General features: G+C 38.4%; 1 protein-coding gene across 3 annotated transcripts in view; it reads left to right on the plus strand.

Moving 5' to 3' along the window:
- Positions 1–781: 781 nt before the first annotated feature.
- Positions 782–15,719, plus strand: part of CLCN3 (chloride voltage-gated channel 3) — a 91,406-nt gene continuing 76,468 nt past the window's right edge. Inside the window, exons 1-2 of one of the 3 annotated variants that reach the window (XM_025874447.2) lie at positions 782–1,288; positions 13,425–13,600. In XM_025874447.2, coding sequence (XP_025730232.1) covers positions 13,441–13,600 — 160 coding nt within the window. In that variant the 5' untranslated portion in view covers positions 782–1,288; positions 13,425–13,440. Of the gene's footprint in view, positions 1,289–13,424; positions 13,601–15,719 lie in introns of those variants that run through there. The other 2 variants (XM_025874449.2, XM_025874452.2) reach the window with 2 other exon arrangements.

Consider the following 15,719-nt stretch of genomic DNA (forward strand, 5'->3'; position numbering starts at 1 on the left):
GGGGTTGGGTTTACTGAATTTTGGCTGGCACATGTTAATTTAATAAACGTTTGCTAAAAGTAAATAAATTCAATTCGGCCGTGTAGAATCCTCAAATTACGTATTTTCCCCCAAACACTTAGTTTCCAAGCATTAGTTTTGAAACTCCGTAATAGTTAAAACTGGGTTATCAGTTTTCTCTGCATGTATGTTGGGCACATAACCCTCAACGACATATAAGGCGCGGTGAGCCCCGCTGCATTCCCTGCTGGCGACTTAGAAACACAGACATCATTGGTGCTGAAGGCCATTTCTCTCGATCTGTTTTTGGAAGTAGCGCTCGTGGACCGCTGCTTTTGCCTTTCGCTTTCGGGGCCGAAGCTTGCCAGGATTTCACGCGCTGCTCCGGGTCTTCTCCGGCCGGCGTGGAATCGGAGTTCCCGGGGACGCTGAGAACTGCGTGCGCCTGCGGCCTTCCGAGAATGTTTCTCCCAAGGCGGCCGCCTCCTGTCCTTTCGCGAGGTCACCAGAGAGGCAAACAGCGGAGCGTGAGTGACGTGACCTATTCGCCAGCGAATGGTTTCACAGCCAGCGCAGCCCTTCAGGGCTGGCCAGCTCGCCTGGCTCCTCCTCCTGCTGCCCCAGCCCCGGCCCACCCACCGTTTCCACATTGCCCAATAGGCGCGCACGCGGCTCCAACCGCGGCCGGTGGAGGAGGTATTCGGCGGCCAGACGCTGAGCGGCCGTTCACGTCAACGCGGTGACGTCACGCGTAGACGCACCTGTCGGGCTCCCTTCTCCTGCTGTTTCTCTTCCCCTTCCGTGGCTCGGGGCCGGTCTGGTCCGGAACCCACAGCCCCTTTTTCACAGTCCCTGTTCGCCCGCGGCCAGGATTTGGGCTGCGTAATGAGGAGGGAGTGTGTGGTGGGTTGAAAGGCATTCTACTTCATTTCCGAGTTGGAGCATGGATTCAGTGTTAGTCTTTTAAGAGGGAAGTGAGGTTGGAGATTTTTATTTTTTAATTTTGGGTGGAAGCAGTTGACTTTAGGGCCCTCCAAAGGAAGCGGATTTAACTTAATGCTGCTCCCGTGTTTGAAGGAGGACAAAAAAGGTCCCACCTGGCAAAATTTCCGTAACCTCTTCAGTAGAAAACCCAAGGTATCTTTTAAATTGCAGTAGTTTTTGTTGTGTCAAGCTTTCTTCAGGTGGAGCTCCCACGGTAGCTAGGTTTTTAGGTTTGAAACAGATGCAGAATCCAAAGGCAGCGCAAAAAACAGCCACCGATTTTGCTATGCCTCTGAGCTGCAAGGTGAGTTGCATTGTATGAGTGAAGATTCGTTAGTTGTCATGTTCACGGATTTTGGGTCAACTGTAATGCCAGGGCTCTCGTCTTGGTTTGTCTTATACCTACATGATGTCAAACCTACACTGATTAGGTATATACCCTCGGACATTCTTTAAGATTTCGCCTATTTCCTTTAGGAACCGTCGAAGGACCTATGAATAGAGTGGAAGTAGGTCCCAGGAGAAGATTAATATGGAGCTCAGAGTGGGTTTTACTTTTGCTAAAATTGCCCAAATTTAAGTTAGTATTCACTTTTTCTATCTTTAGTCTAAATTTATGTGTATATCAAGACATAGTTTGTGTATATATGTAACATTTGTGTTTTGATCTTAAACTTGGATCAGAAACTACCTTAGAATCTCAAATTAATTTTGCATATAATAGGCTTTATTTGTATAGTATTTAAAACTGGAGCACAGGAAGGTAATTAGCTATTATACATACGTATAAGATTTCTGAGATTTCTTTCTCTTTTGGAGGGAAAAAAAACCCCTTGTTTATAAGAACTGAATCAACTTTTTTTTTTTTTTGGTAATTAGAAAGTTCAGTTCTGCAAACCGTAAACTTTTTTGAGCCATGCAGTTTAGTTACTGCAGCATCGTTGTGGCTTGTGTCTTTGCTTGTTGAATCTTTTCAGAAATGCTTTGCTTTTCATCTCTGGACAGTTTAATTTAATTTACAAGATTCTTTTCTTGATGAGGTCGGTATGGAAATAGTTTAACTGGTGTCAGTCAATTTTATGTGCCTTTGTGAGTCACTAGAAAATAACTATATGTGTAGCTCAAGAGTACATATAAGAATGCTAATGTATATATTGTTGATTTTCATCTTAAAAGGTGCTGCTGATTGTTGTTACATAGTGTGGCTTAAAAACTAGGTGTGTGACCTACAGATATTTTCTCAAATTGAGTATGCTTTTATGACCTCTGGTTGATAGGAACAGCCACTATTGGCAGAATCCATGCCATTGCCCTCCCACACCCTACCTCCCACACTCTTCAAAGACTGATTCTTTGCTTGAAAATGGGTCAAATGATTTTAAGAGGTCAATATAATATATAGTACTTACATCTTGGAAACTGTGTCTTAAGCATGTGTTTTCAGTCATACATAGTTCATTAAGAATGTAAAAATCCAACTTGGTAATGGGTATATACAGTTCAGGGGAACAGATTTGTTGAGGTTATGGTTTTATATTAATAAATTGGCTATTTTCCAAGTTGTGTTGGTGATAGCCTTTCCATTTCCTGTCCGGTGACATGTTGGTAATAATTTTCAGACCACTCAGGAAGCCAGATTTGATCTCTGTGGTGGGTCAGATATCAAAGCAGTATCCTGTGGCATTTGGCCACTCTCACTGCTTTGTAGAACTTTCATCTGAGTTTCTAGTCAAACTTGTCTGCAGCGATCTAAAACATATGATGTAATAAGTGTTAATATTTATTGAGCAATTTCTGTGGTTTTGGATCATTTCTAAGTGTTTTTTGTGGATTATTTCAATTTATCACACCAACCCCAGGAAATTGGTATGTTGTTTTCCTATTATACAGATGTGGAAACTGAGGCACAGAGGATTTAATTAACTTGCCCAAGGTCTCAGTAAGTGTCACAACTGGCAGTATGATTTCAGAGCTCTTGCTCTCAATGGCTGCGCTATATTTCATGTAAGACAGTCAAAATGTTTGAAGGAAAGTTAGGATGAGAGGTATGGCACCATAGGTTCATTTATTTTTCAATTATAAAAGTAATGTAAAATTACAGAAACTCTGGAAAATAAATTTTGAAACCTTCATTCTACTATAATAAACTCTTTTTTTGTGTGTTTTTTCGTACCCACATTCACACGTGTATAGAAACGTTGTGGCTGTGATTCATTTTTATTTATTTATTTTAAGATTTTATTCATTTATTTGACAGAGAGAGACACAGCGAGAGAGGGAACACATTTGATTTTTTAAAGATGAATATTCTTTACTTAAGTGTAAAATGTAGGATCAACCCATGCAGGGAAACTGCCCATTTGCATTGCTGAAATACAGAGAGATTTGATCTGCATCTTTGACTGGAACCAGTTAAATAAGTATATTTTTTGCCCTCTTGAGAAGTATTCGAACAGTTTGTCTTGTACAATCATAAAAATTATTTAGTTTTCAAAGTGTAAGTCTTCCACATCATCTTTTTATTGAATTATTGTTTACCTTTCTTTTTTCTTACAGTCTAAGCCTTATATTTGTGTGTATTTTTACTTTTGAAATTATCTAGTACTTAACTTCTGAATGGCGCCAAAAAATTTTATCTAGGAATCTAGGAAACTTTCTTCAGAGAAAACATCGACTTCTTTGGGAGGGTTATTCATTTAATACTTTTTTTTTGAAGAAAAACATAAGCACAACTATTTGGACATGGAGCTAACTTAATAGAGATAAAATATCAAGTAATATTGCTTTTGGGAGAAATCAGTTTCATTATTGTCATATCTTGTACATATGTGGTGACGATTTGTATCAGAATAAATACTTTCTTACTACTGTGATGTTCTCACCTAAGTTTCGTGACGTTGTATGGGGTGGAGGGGTCATTCTTAGGTAAAATAAATTTGAGAAGCTTTTCATAAATTTTGTTCACGAATTTAGTGTTTACCACATGTTTTCTCAAGAGCCTTTCCTATGCTGTTAGCCATTACAGTTCTAGAATGGGGTATGCTGTATTACCCAAACTTATTTGACTCTGAAATCTTTTACTGGACTTGTATTCTGTGCACATACTCATCTTCAAATATTTTTGTTGCCTTCTTGGCTCCGTAGCTTAATTCATGTCAGTAGTTTTGCTTCAGTTAACTTCTCTCATGTCTGCCCCATAAAATCCCACTTATCTTTTAAGGTCAAACTCAAGTGTGTCTCTTCCAAGGAAGGCTTCTCACCATCAGTCACACTGGGATGAGAGCTCTTTTTTTCCGAGCTCTTATAACTACTGGTGTCTTCTCTGACATCTCTCATGTATTGCTTTTTATTGTACGGCTATATATTACCTTCTAGGGAAGTATTACACCGTCCCTTTTGAGGACAGTATGTAATGCAGTTTTTGCTGAACTTGACCGAAAGCTGTAAGGCCTATGCAAACATGATGACATTAATCAATAAAAATTGTGTTTAGGGGCACCTGACTAGCTCTGTCAGGAGAGCATTGCTTCATTTTGATTGTTGACCAGTACTTAGCAATAGTTAGAATAGTTATATGAGATGCTTAAAGTATTAACGTGAAAATGCTCCTTATACACAAATGGTTAGATCAGTCAGCGTTTTACTTCTCTGCCGTCATTGCTTATGAAACTTTTGTCCATCTCTCTAGTTGCTAATATTTGGGATTTTCTTCCCTTTTTTCACTGAGATTGTGCCTTTTTTTCTATTTAGCTTACTAGCTAGCCAGATAGCTGACTGATAAACCTTTGAAACTTAGCCATGGTCCTTAGCCCTACCTAGTCTCCTTTGCAAGAGAGGCAAAACTTTGTTGGGAGCTATGGAAAATTGGTGTACCTACCTCGGGCTGTGTGAGTCCCTTAGCCAAAAATTTACAGGGTCTTCCTATTTCTGCTCCCACCCCCCAGTTCTGGGGGTGTTCTGCTTAGAGTATGCAGTTTGGGTGCTAGATTGATGTACTGAATGAAGGTAAGCATTTCCTTCATTGTAGTCTGGCCCAATAGAACTAAAGCCTAGATGTGTAATCCTATAGTTGGAAAGAACACTGTGATCTTAAGTCCTATAAGATGTAGGAGACTGAAATTTGTTTCTTTCAACTGTTTTGAATCAATTAGTCAAGTCAGAAACCTAGTAGATATCTTAGATTTTTTTTCTTCACTGTTCCTCACAATTTGTTAGTTACCATGTCCTCTTAAATACTTCTCAGAATTCTTTTTACTCCACATTGTGATGTCTTAGATTATTTATGCCTTCAGTATCTCATATTTAGGATTGTTCGAGGTTCTACTGGAATTAGGGTCACCTAACTCCCCTTTCAGTCTCTTGCTCTTCTGTCTTCCATACTGCTGCTACTGTTGGTTTGCTAAAATCCATACTTGGTCATATGGTTTGTCTTAAAAACTCTTAATGGTTTCTCATGTATATAAATGAGTAAATAAGTTCTTTAGCACAATGTATGAGCTCTTGCCTTTATGACCTGGCCTGTGTCCACTTCTCCAGCTACTTTCCAGTTACTTACCTCTTATTTAAGCTACCCAAGCAGGTTTTGTTATTATGCTGCTGTGTTTTTGCATGTATTTTTTTTTCTTTCTATATTGACTTTTCACCTCATAGTTAGCCCAGTTCACTCATCCTAATCCTTCAATACTCAGCTTAAACATTCCCTTTATTAAATATTCACAGACTTTTCTAAGTAGCATGCTTATTCCTTTTCAATGTTATCAAATACCTTGTATATACCTCTCCGTTGATATTTGTCATACCATACTGTAGTTATTTGTATGTCTTTTACCTTCACTGCTTTGGGAATAGGGACCATATTTTACTCATTACCTCAGTACCTGGCTTTGTGCCTGGTACATGATGGGTACTCAGTAAATGGTTGTCAAATAAATTAATAAGTGATTCCAAAAACTAATTTTGGCTATGAGGGAGATGATGATCCTGTAAGCTGAGATAGGGAGTGTAGGAGGACAAGCAAGTTTGGGGCAAATATTTATTCAGCTTCAGTTTTGTTGAATTAGAGTTTGCATATAGCATCCAAGTAGAGATGTGCCATTTGTTTGTTACGCATTTGTTATTTATTCATGGTATAAATATTAACTGCCCCAGCAAGATTTTGTAGATCTAGATAAGATTATAAAATTTATATGGAAAGGCAAAGAAACTAGAACAGCTAAAGCAATTTTAAAAAATAAGAATAAAGTGTGACAAATTAATCTATCCAATTTCCAGGCTTATTTCAGAGCTAGAGTAATTGAGACTATGGTATTGCTGTAGGTTTAGACACATAGATTAGTGGAACGGAACACAGAACTGTGAAAATGACATACACAAATATGCCTGACTAATTTTTGACAAAGGCAAAAAAAAAATCAGTGAGAGAAAAATAACTTTTTTCAGCAAATGTTGCTGGAACAATTGGACATCCAAAAATAAAAACAAACAAACAAACAAACAAACTTCAACCTATGTCTTAACACCTTATACAAAAACTCATGCCAAATGGATCTTGGACTTACAAATAAAATATAAAACTATAAAAATTGAGAAGAAAATCTTTGGGCGGTAGATTTTTTAGATAACACCAAAAGCAGAATCCATAAAGGAAAAATTGATAAATTGAACTTCATCAAAATTAAATCTTTTTGCTCTGTGATAGACCCTGTCAAAAAAAAAGAAAGTCAAGGGCACCTGGCTGGCTCAGTCGGTGGAGCATGCAACTCTTTTTTTTTTTTTTTAAGATTTTATTTATTTATTTGAGAGAGAGAATGAGAGAGAGCATGAGAGGGAAGAGGGTCAGAGGGAGAATCAGACTCCCCGCTGAGCAGGGAGCCCGATGTGGGACTCAATCCCAGGACCCCGGGACCACCACCTGAGCTGAAGGCAGTCGCTCAACCAACTGTGCCACCCAGGCGCCCAGCATGCAACTCTTGATCTCAGGGTTGTGAGTTTGAGCCCCACGTTGGGTATAGAGATTACTTAAAAAAAAAAAAATGAAGTCAAGCTACAGAGTGGGAGAAAATATTTGCAAATGACATATCTGACAAAGGACTAGCATCTAGAATATATATTCTAAAGTATAAAACTTAGCAGTAAAAAAGCAATCCGATTAGAAAATGGGCAAAATATATGAATAGTCATTTCACTGAAGTGGATAGGCAGATAGCAAATAAGCACATAAAAAGATGTTCAACATGATTAGCCATTAGGGAAATGCAAACTAAAACTACAACGAATTATCACTACACACCTATCAGAATGGCTAAAATAAAAAATGGTGATGGGGTGCTTGGGTGGCTCAGTCACTTAAGCATCTGCCTTTGGCTCAGATCGTGAATTGAGCCCTGAGTCAGACTCCTTGTTCAGGGGGGAGTCTGCTTCTCCCTCTCCCTTTGCCCCCCACCCCGCCCTCACCTCATGCTCCCTTTCGCATGTGCTCTCTCTCTCTCTCTCAAATAGATAAGATCTTTAAAAGAAATGGTGACAATGGGAAGTGCTGGTAAGGATGTGAAGAAACCGGAAACCAATATATTTATTGTTGGTGGGAATGTAAAACTGGCAGTTCCTTAAAAAACTAAACACAAAATTACCATATGACCCAGTTATTGCACTCCTTGACTTCTGTCTCAGAGAAATGAAGACTTAAGTTCACACAAAAACCTGGACATGGATATTTATTAGCAACTTGATTCATAATACCCCAAGCCCAGAAAAGAGCCAGATATTCTTCAGTGGATGAATGGTTAAACTATGGTACATCCATACCATGAAATATTACTCAGCAGTTAAAAAGGGAAGAACTATATTGATACATATAACAACCTGGGTGAATCTCCAGAGAATTATGCTGAGTGCAAAGAGCTAGTCCCAAAAAGTAGTATACTGTATGATTCCATTTATATAACATACTTGAAATGGGCAAAATTCTAGGAATAGAAAACAGATCATGGGTTGCCAGGGGTTAAGGAGTGGGTGGTGGTAGGGTTGGAAGAAAGTAGGTGTGGCTTTAAAAGGGCAACATGAGGGATCCTTGTGGTGATGGACATGTTCTGTATCTTGAATGTACTATCAGTGTCAGTATTTGTGATACTGTTCTGTGGTTTTGCAAGATATCACCCTTGGTGGAAACTGAGTAAAGGGTACATAGGATATCTCTGTATGATTTATCACAACTGCATGTGAAATCACAATTACTTCAAAAAGTTTAATAAAAAAAACATTGAACACCTAATGTATGCCAGCTACTGTGCTAATGACCTTCAGATATGCAGTGTTGAACAAAAATTAACACCTTGCCAGACCTCATGATATATATTGTAGTTGGGAAGATGTTAATTAAGTAATCACATAAATAAGTATAACATTACAACTGTAGTAAGTGATATAAAGGAGAGATCTAAGAACTAACAATGAAAATTTGACCTAGTCAGGGAGGCTTTCCTTACTAGTTCCATGACTTTGGGTAAATTATTTAAACTCTGTGCATCAGTTTCCTCATCTGTTAAATGAGTATAATAATAATACCTAAGCTTTAGGGTTGTGATTTTTTTTTTATCGAGTTAATTTGTGTCATGTGCAGGATGGTGTCATACATATAGTAAACTCTAAGAGTTTGTTAAATAAATAGACAGTTCATATGAGATCTGAAGAATGCATAGGAAAGTTAATTGGATGGAGAGGAGAGGGTATGTTCCAAGCTAAGGGAGCTGTAAGACAGGAAATAGCCTGGTAGGCCTGAGAGGAAGATCGATGAGTCTAGAGTACTGCAAGAAGTACACACTTCAAAATGAAGCTAGAGAACTAGGCAGAGGCCAGGCTACACAGGGTCTTGCCTGCTGTGTTTAAGAGTTTGTCTGCTAAGCTTGGTGAGAAGTGATTAGGACTTTAATCCATGGAGTGGGGAGAGATTACTGATCAGACTGGCTTTTGGAAAAGACAGTGCTGGCTGCAGTATGGGGATCAGATTAGAGGGGGTCAAGGTGATTGTACATAGATCGTTTAGGAATTTACTAGAGTACACCAGGCTTTATCCCTGGAGATTTTCACAGGTTATTTCTAATCTTAATAACTACAAGAATACATTTGCAGGCTACTGTGTGTCTATTATGTTTTGGAATGATTTCAAAAATATTTTTGACGAGGAAAAGATGACTTTGTAGTATTTTCATTTTTTTTAATATGCAAAGTTTCATATTATGGTTTAAATAGCTTTTTGTGAGCAAGCCTGGGAATTGAGTTTAGAACTTAAAAAGATTAATCACTGGTATCTAGAATTCTTCTGTGCATTCCCTTTATGCTCCCATAGAATTTTGGATATTGTGTAGCAGTGCTGTTCAATACAAATATTTGTGCTGCACATGTGAGCCACATGTAGTTTAAAATTTTTTAGCTATATTAAAAAGGTAAAGACAAAACAGACTAATTTTATTTAACTCAATGTATCTAAAGTATTGTTTCAACATGGAATCAACATAAAATTATTAGCAGAATATCTGACATTCTTTTTTTGTATTAAGCCTTAGAAATCTGGTAGGTATTTTACCTTTGAGCACATCTCAGTTTGGACTAGTCATGTGTCAAGGCTAGTGACAGTGATCAGTGTACAGCTCTATAGGTTCCTAGGTTAATAAGAAGAATAGTTTTTTTTTTCCTAAGATTTTATTTATTCATTTGAGAGAGAGAGAGAGAGAGAGACAGAGCACAAGCAGGAGGACAGGCAGAAGCAGACTCCCCACTGAGCTGGGAGCCCGATGTGGGGCTCCATCCCAGGACCTGGAGATCATGACCTGAGCTGAGGGCAGATGCTTAACCATCTGAACCACCCAGGTGCCCCAAGAAGACTAGTTTTTTTAAAATTATCAAATTTATAGAAATAATAACCCATGCAGGCCTGAGTTTAATAGACTTGGAACAGAGTTGGTTGCTCTTGTTATAAAGGTGTGGAGGCTAGATGTCTTAGAGGTATTGGTGAAATTAAGTTTTTTTTTCCCCCCCTTGGGGGTGGGGGGAAGGAGAGACAGAGAGAGAGAGAGAGAGAGAGAGAGAGAGAGAGGTGTGCGTGGGGGAGGGGCAGAGACTTTAAAAAAATTTTTTTTAATGTTTTACTTATTTATTCATGAGAGTCAGAGAGAGAGAGAGAGAGAGAGAGAGAGAGAGGCAGAGGCAGAGGGAGAAGCAGGCTCCCCGCCTAGAAGGGAGCCCGATGCGCGACTCGATCCCAGGACCCCGGGACTATGACCCGAGCCGAAGGCAGATGCTCAACCATCTGAGCCACCCAGGCGCCCCAGAGACTTTTAAGTGGGCTCCATGCCCAGCTCAGGCTCCCAATCCTGAGATCATGACCTGAGCCGAGTCCCATGCTTAACCCAGTGGGCCACCCAGGCACCCCAAAATTAAGTTTTTTAAACATTTTGAAAGAATTAAGTTGCCAGTTATCACTAATGGTTTTTGAGGCACTTTTAGGGATAAATGGAGGAGATATCTTGGAACTTGCTGATTGAGGTCCCAGTACACAGACATTTGTAATTATTTTAGAGAGATTTCTTAGTGATATGTAGCCTCCAACTAATGTTCATTGATGTGTGTTATCACATGTCTTAAGCCCTTTTAGTCTGATCATGAGGTAAAGAAGTGAAGAATAGAGTGTTTGTGTTCTTCCCAAAATCTTAGCATACGTGCTTTGATACATGAAAATTAAAATGATTCTTGGAATTATTCATGCTTATTTATTTTTTAAAGATTTTATTTACTTATTTGACAGAGAAAGAGAGAGCACAAGCAGGGGGAGTGGCAGGCAGAGGGAGAGGGAGAAACAGGCTTGATTCTGGGCTTGATTCCAGGGACCCTGGGATCATGACCTGAGCCAAAGGTAGATGCTTGCTGACTGAGCCACCCAGGCACCCGTATTGATGCTTATTTATTTGTTTATTTATTTTAAAAGATTTTATTTATTTATTTGAGAGAGAGAGAATGAGAGATAGAGAGCACGAGAGGGAGGAGGGTCAGAGGGAGATGCAGATGCCCTGCTGAGCAGGGAGCCTGCTGTGGGACTTGATCCTGGGACTCCAGGATCATGACCTGAGCCGAAGGCAGTTGCTTAACCAACTGAGCCACCCAGGCGCCCCGATGCTTATTTTTTTAAAAGACTTTTGGGTATTTACTCAAGAGCCACAATATTTAATTTGATTGCCTCTATGGACACTACAGAGTTCTTAGCATGAACAGTTATTTTTGTATTCTATTTTATATTTATCTTAAATATAAAACTTTTGCTTTAATTAGTTCATTCTAACAAATCTTAGTAAGTTATAATGGGCTGTCTTTGGTAGAGGTAACCATAAAACATTAATGATGCAATAATGCAAAGCAGTTAAGTTTTTCTTTTTAATGTATGTGCTAGTTTTTGGTTATTCTCCCAAGACCAGATTAATACTGTTGTAGAGAGCATTTGTTTATTGAACATTGAGTACATTTCTCTTTTTTACCTTTATGACTGAATAACAATTTGATGTTTTGATGTTTACTATTCATATATTATGTACCAGTCACTGTGCCAGATGCTGAGAATAGAGACATGCTCTCAAGGAGTGTTCAAAACTTTACCTTCTCTAAAGTAGTCTTTAAGTTAGGAAATTTGTAATAATAAATCTGTTAAAAATAGTTTGTTTTTTAAAGATTTTATTTATTTATTTGGCAGAGAGAGACACAGCGAGAGAAGGAACACAAGCAGGGGGAGTGGGAGAGAGAGAAGCAGGCTTCCCGCTGAGCAGGGAGCCCGATGTGGGGCTCGATCCTGGGACCCTGGGATCATGACCTGAGCCAAAGGCAGACGCTTAACAACTGAGCCACCCAGGTGCCCCTAAAAATAGTTTTTGGCAATATTTTATTTTTCTAAAAAGAAGTGTAAAATCTTTATAAGTAACTTTTATTATAGCTCTTTGAGGTTATTTTTCCCTGTGCAGAAGGACAGTTTACTGAGAATAGGAGATTGTCTTAAAAAAAGTCTTCAGTATAGAATTCAGCACTAGAATTGGAGTATGCTTAGTGGCATTACCTTTTATTTTCATATGTACTTATTATGACATATTAAATTCTTGTTTTATAAGGCTTACTGGTTTGACTGCTTTTATGACTGTATTTTTCAAGTCCCACACATGAACCTTTCAAGTCTTTTGCTGATATCTTGAACTCTCATTTAGGTGTTAGGCAAGTAAGATGTCCTTAAAAAAAAAATCAAACTATTTAGGAGTAATATTGTTTTTAATGCATAGAGGGTAAGAACAATGAAAACAAGCATTTTTTGGTATTATCTACTTTGGAAAAAAATGAAAATATTTATTATCATATTTTCCATGGCTGATATTTGACAATGGACTCTGAAGATTTAAATTTTAAAATAATGAAAGGAGAATGAAATTGAGATTAAAAAAATTTTAAATTACAGCATTTTAAAATTAGTACTTGCATCTGATAAAATACTCAAAAGGGACAAAAGAGTCTCCCTTTTGGACTTGGTACTTCAGCCATTTTGTTCCTTTCTCTTGTAGGCAACGTTCTTGGAAATCCCTCTAGAGATAGTCTATATGTACACAAGCAGTTATACACTGTATTTCTTCCTCTCCTCTGGCCCCCCCCACTTTTTTTGGGTAAGAAACCCCCCCATATATTGTAGTATACCTTAAACACTTCTTTGTACGTTAAAAAAAAAAGATTTATTATTGGAGCGAGAGGGTGTGTGCACATGCTCCAGGTCATGCAAGTAGTGGGAGCGGCACGGAGAGGGAGAGAGAATCCCAAGCCGACTCCCTGCTGTGCGTGAAGCCCAATGCCTGCTCAATCTCACGATCCATGAGATCATGACCTGAGCCAAAATCATGAGTTGGATGCTTAACCGACTGAGCCACCCAGGTCCCCCACTTCTTTGTACTTTTAAATTTTTTTTAATTTTTATTTTTTTTAAAGATTTTATTTTTTGAGAGAGAGTGAGTGAGCAGGAGCAGGGGGAGGGGCAGAGGGAGTGGGAGAGGCAGACTCCCCGCTGAGCAGGGAGTGTGATGCAGGGCTTGATCCCTGGATCCTGGGATCATGACCTGAGCTGAAGGCAGATGTTTAACCAACTGAGCCACCCAGGTGCCTCTTCTTTGTACTTTTTTAACTTAACCATTGATCTTGCAGATTGTTTTATGCCACTACCTGAAGAAATTCATTCCTTTTTGTAGGTGTATAGTGAGAATAGAATTATTAAATCATCCCAAAAGACATAGAGTTAGCTATTGTTATAGTGAATGACCTCAGTATTTTTTTAAATGTAGAAATCAGAAGGTTCTTTTTGTCCTATTAAACTAGGTGATTTTTATTGGATGTTGGGAAAATGTTGAAACCATTTTTTCTTCTTTTTTCAGAGAGTCAGACAGCTAAATGGAGTCTGAGCAGCTGTTCCATAGAGGATACTATAGAAACAGCTACAACAGTATAACAAGTGCAAGTAGTGATGAGGAGCTTTTAGATGGAGCAGGTGTTATTATGGACTTTCAGACTTCTGAAGATGACAATTTGTTAGATGGTGACACAGCAGTTGGTAAGTTTGGCATTACAACTTTTAATATTTGTGGTAATTAATGTCTACTAATAAATTATACATTGTTGAGGTTGAGTGTTTGGGTAATTTTATTTTTTAATTGAGTTGATTCATATAAACAACCGTTTTAAGGTGTTCAGTGGCATTTAGCACATTCACAATGTTGTGCAACTACCATTTTTATCTCGTTCCAAAACATTTTCATTACCCCAGAAGAAAACTTTGTATGTGGGTAAGCTTTAAAATTTAAATATAACATAGTATGGAGATGTATACAACTATAATTGGGATCCTCAGAGACATAGAACTGAATAGTATATACATAGATATCCAGAAAGAGATTTATTATGAAGGATTGCCTCACATGATTGTGGAGGCTGAGTCCTACAATCTGTCATCTGCAAATTGGAAGCTCAGGAAAGCTGGTGGTATAGTTCTAGTCCAAACCCAGAGGCCTGAGAACCGGGGCAGCCAGGGGTGTAAGTCTCAAGGCCACAGATCTAGAAGTGCTAATGTCTGAAGGCAGAAGAAGATAGATGTTCCGTGTCCAGCAAAGAGCAGTTTCACCTTTCCTCTGCCTTCTTTTCTATTTAGATCCTCAGCTGATTGGATGATGCCCACTTGCCATCAGTTAGGTCACCTTTTTTAAGTATACTGAGTCAAATGCTAATCTCTTCTGGAAAGACCCTCACAGATACACCTATAAATAATGTTTTATCAGCCATCTGGGTATCCCTTTGATCAGTGAAGTTGACATGTAAAATTAGCCATCATAACAATCAGCAGATCATATGTGTAGAAATTGTACAAAGTGAAAACGCATATAATTATCCCTCAATTGAAAAATAAAACATTACCTCTTCCTTCAGAATTCTCCCTTGTTCCCCCTTCCAGTTTCAAAGGTAACTATTATTTTGACTTCTATCGATTAGTTTACAGGTATTTAAACTTCATATAAATAGAATTATACTATATATACTCTTGTGTCTTGTGTCATTTATGTTTTGAGATTCATCTATGTTGCTCAGTATAGCAGTAATTATTTTCATTGCCATATAGTCTCATTGTGTAAATATGCTGCAGTTTTTCTATTCTATTCATCATATATTGTTGGTGGATGTTTAGTGTTTTTTTCTTTCTTTCAGATTTTGGCTATCACTAATAATGCTTATGAATTTTCATGTACCTGTATTTTAGTGCACGTTGTATATACAATTCTGTAGGGTTTATACCTTGGAATGGAATTCTTAGTTGATAGGGTATGTGGATCTCAGTAGTACCAGCGCCTGTCAAAGATAGTTTCAGAGTAGTTATAGCATGTTTATTATACCAGCAGTGTGTGAGAGTTCTAGTTCCTCCACATCTTCACCAATACTTGATATTTTCAGTTTTAAAAATTTTGGCTATTCTAGCGTGGGTGCAGTATTCTCACATTTTGGTTTTATTTTACATTTGTCTGAAGGCTTATGAGTTTAAATGCCTTTTTGCATGTTTATTGGCTTTTTACATTGCCTCTTTTGAATTGCCTGTTCAGGCTTTTTGCCTATTTTATGAGGTCTTTATGCATTCTGATTAAGAGTCGTTTATCAGATATATGTATTGCAAATGTCTTTTCTTGCTCTGGTATGCCTTTTTACTTCTTTTTTTTTTTTTTAAAGATTTTATTTATTTATTTGACAGAGAGAGACACAGCGAGAGAGGGAACACAAGCAGAGGGAGTGGGAGAGGGAGAAGCAGGCTTGCCTGCGGAGCAGGGAGCCCGATGCGGGGCTCGATCCCAGGACTCTGGGATCATGACCTGAGCCGAAGGCAGACGCTTAACGACTGAGCCACCCAGGCGCCCCGCCTTTTTACTTCTTAATGGAATCTTTTGGTGAAGATGCCATCAATTCTAATGAAATCCAGTTAATCTTTTCCTTTAATTTAAATTTTTTATTGTTATGTTAATCACCATACATTACATCATTAGTTTTTGATGTAGTGTTTCATGATTCATTGTTTATGCATAACACCCAGTGCTCCATGCAGAACGTGCCCTCTTTAATACCCATTACCAGGCTAACCCATCCCCCTACCCCCCTCCCCTCTAGAACCCTCAGTTTGTTTTTCAGAGTCCATC

The sequence above is a fragment of the Callorhinus ursinus genome, unplaced genomic scaffold, assembly GCF_003265705.2.
Source record: "Callorhinus ursinus isolate GAN/ISIS: 27379988/994484 unplaced genomic scaffold, GSC_fseal_2.0 scaffold4, whole genome shotgun sequence".
In the NCBI taxonomy this organism is placed as follows: domain Eukaryota; kingdom Metazoa; phylum Chordata; class Mammalia; order Carnivora; family Otariidae; genus Callorhinus; species Callorhinus ursinus.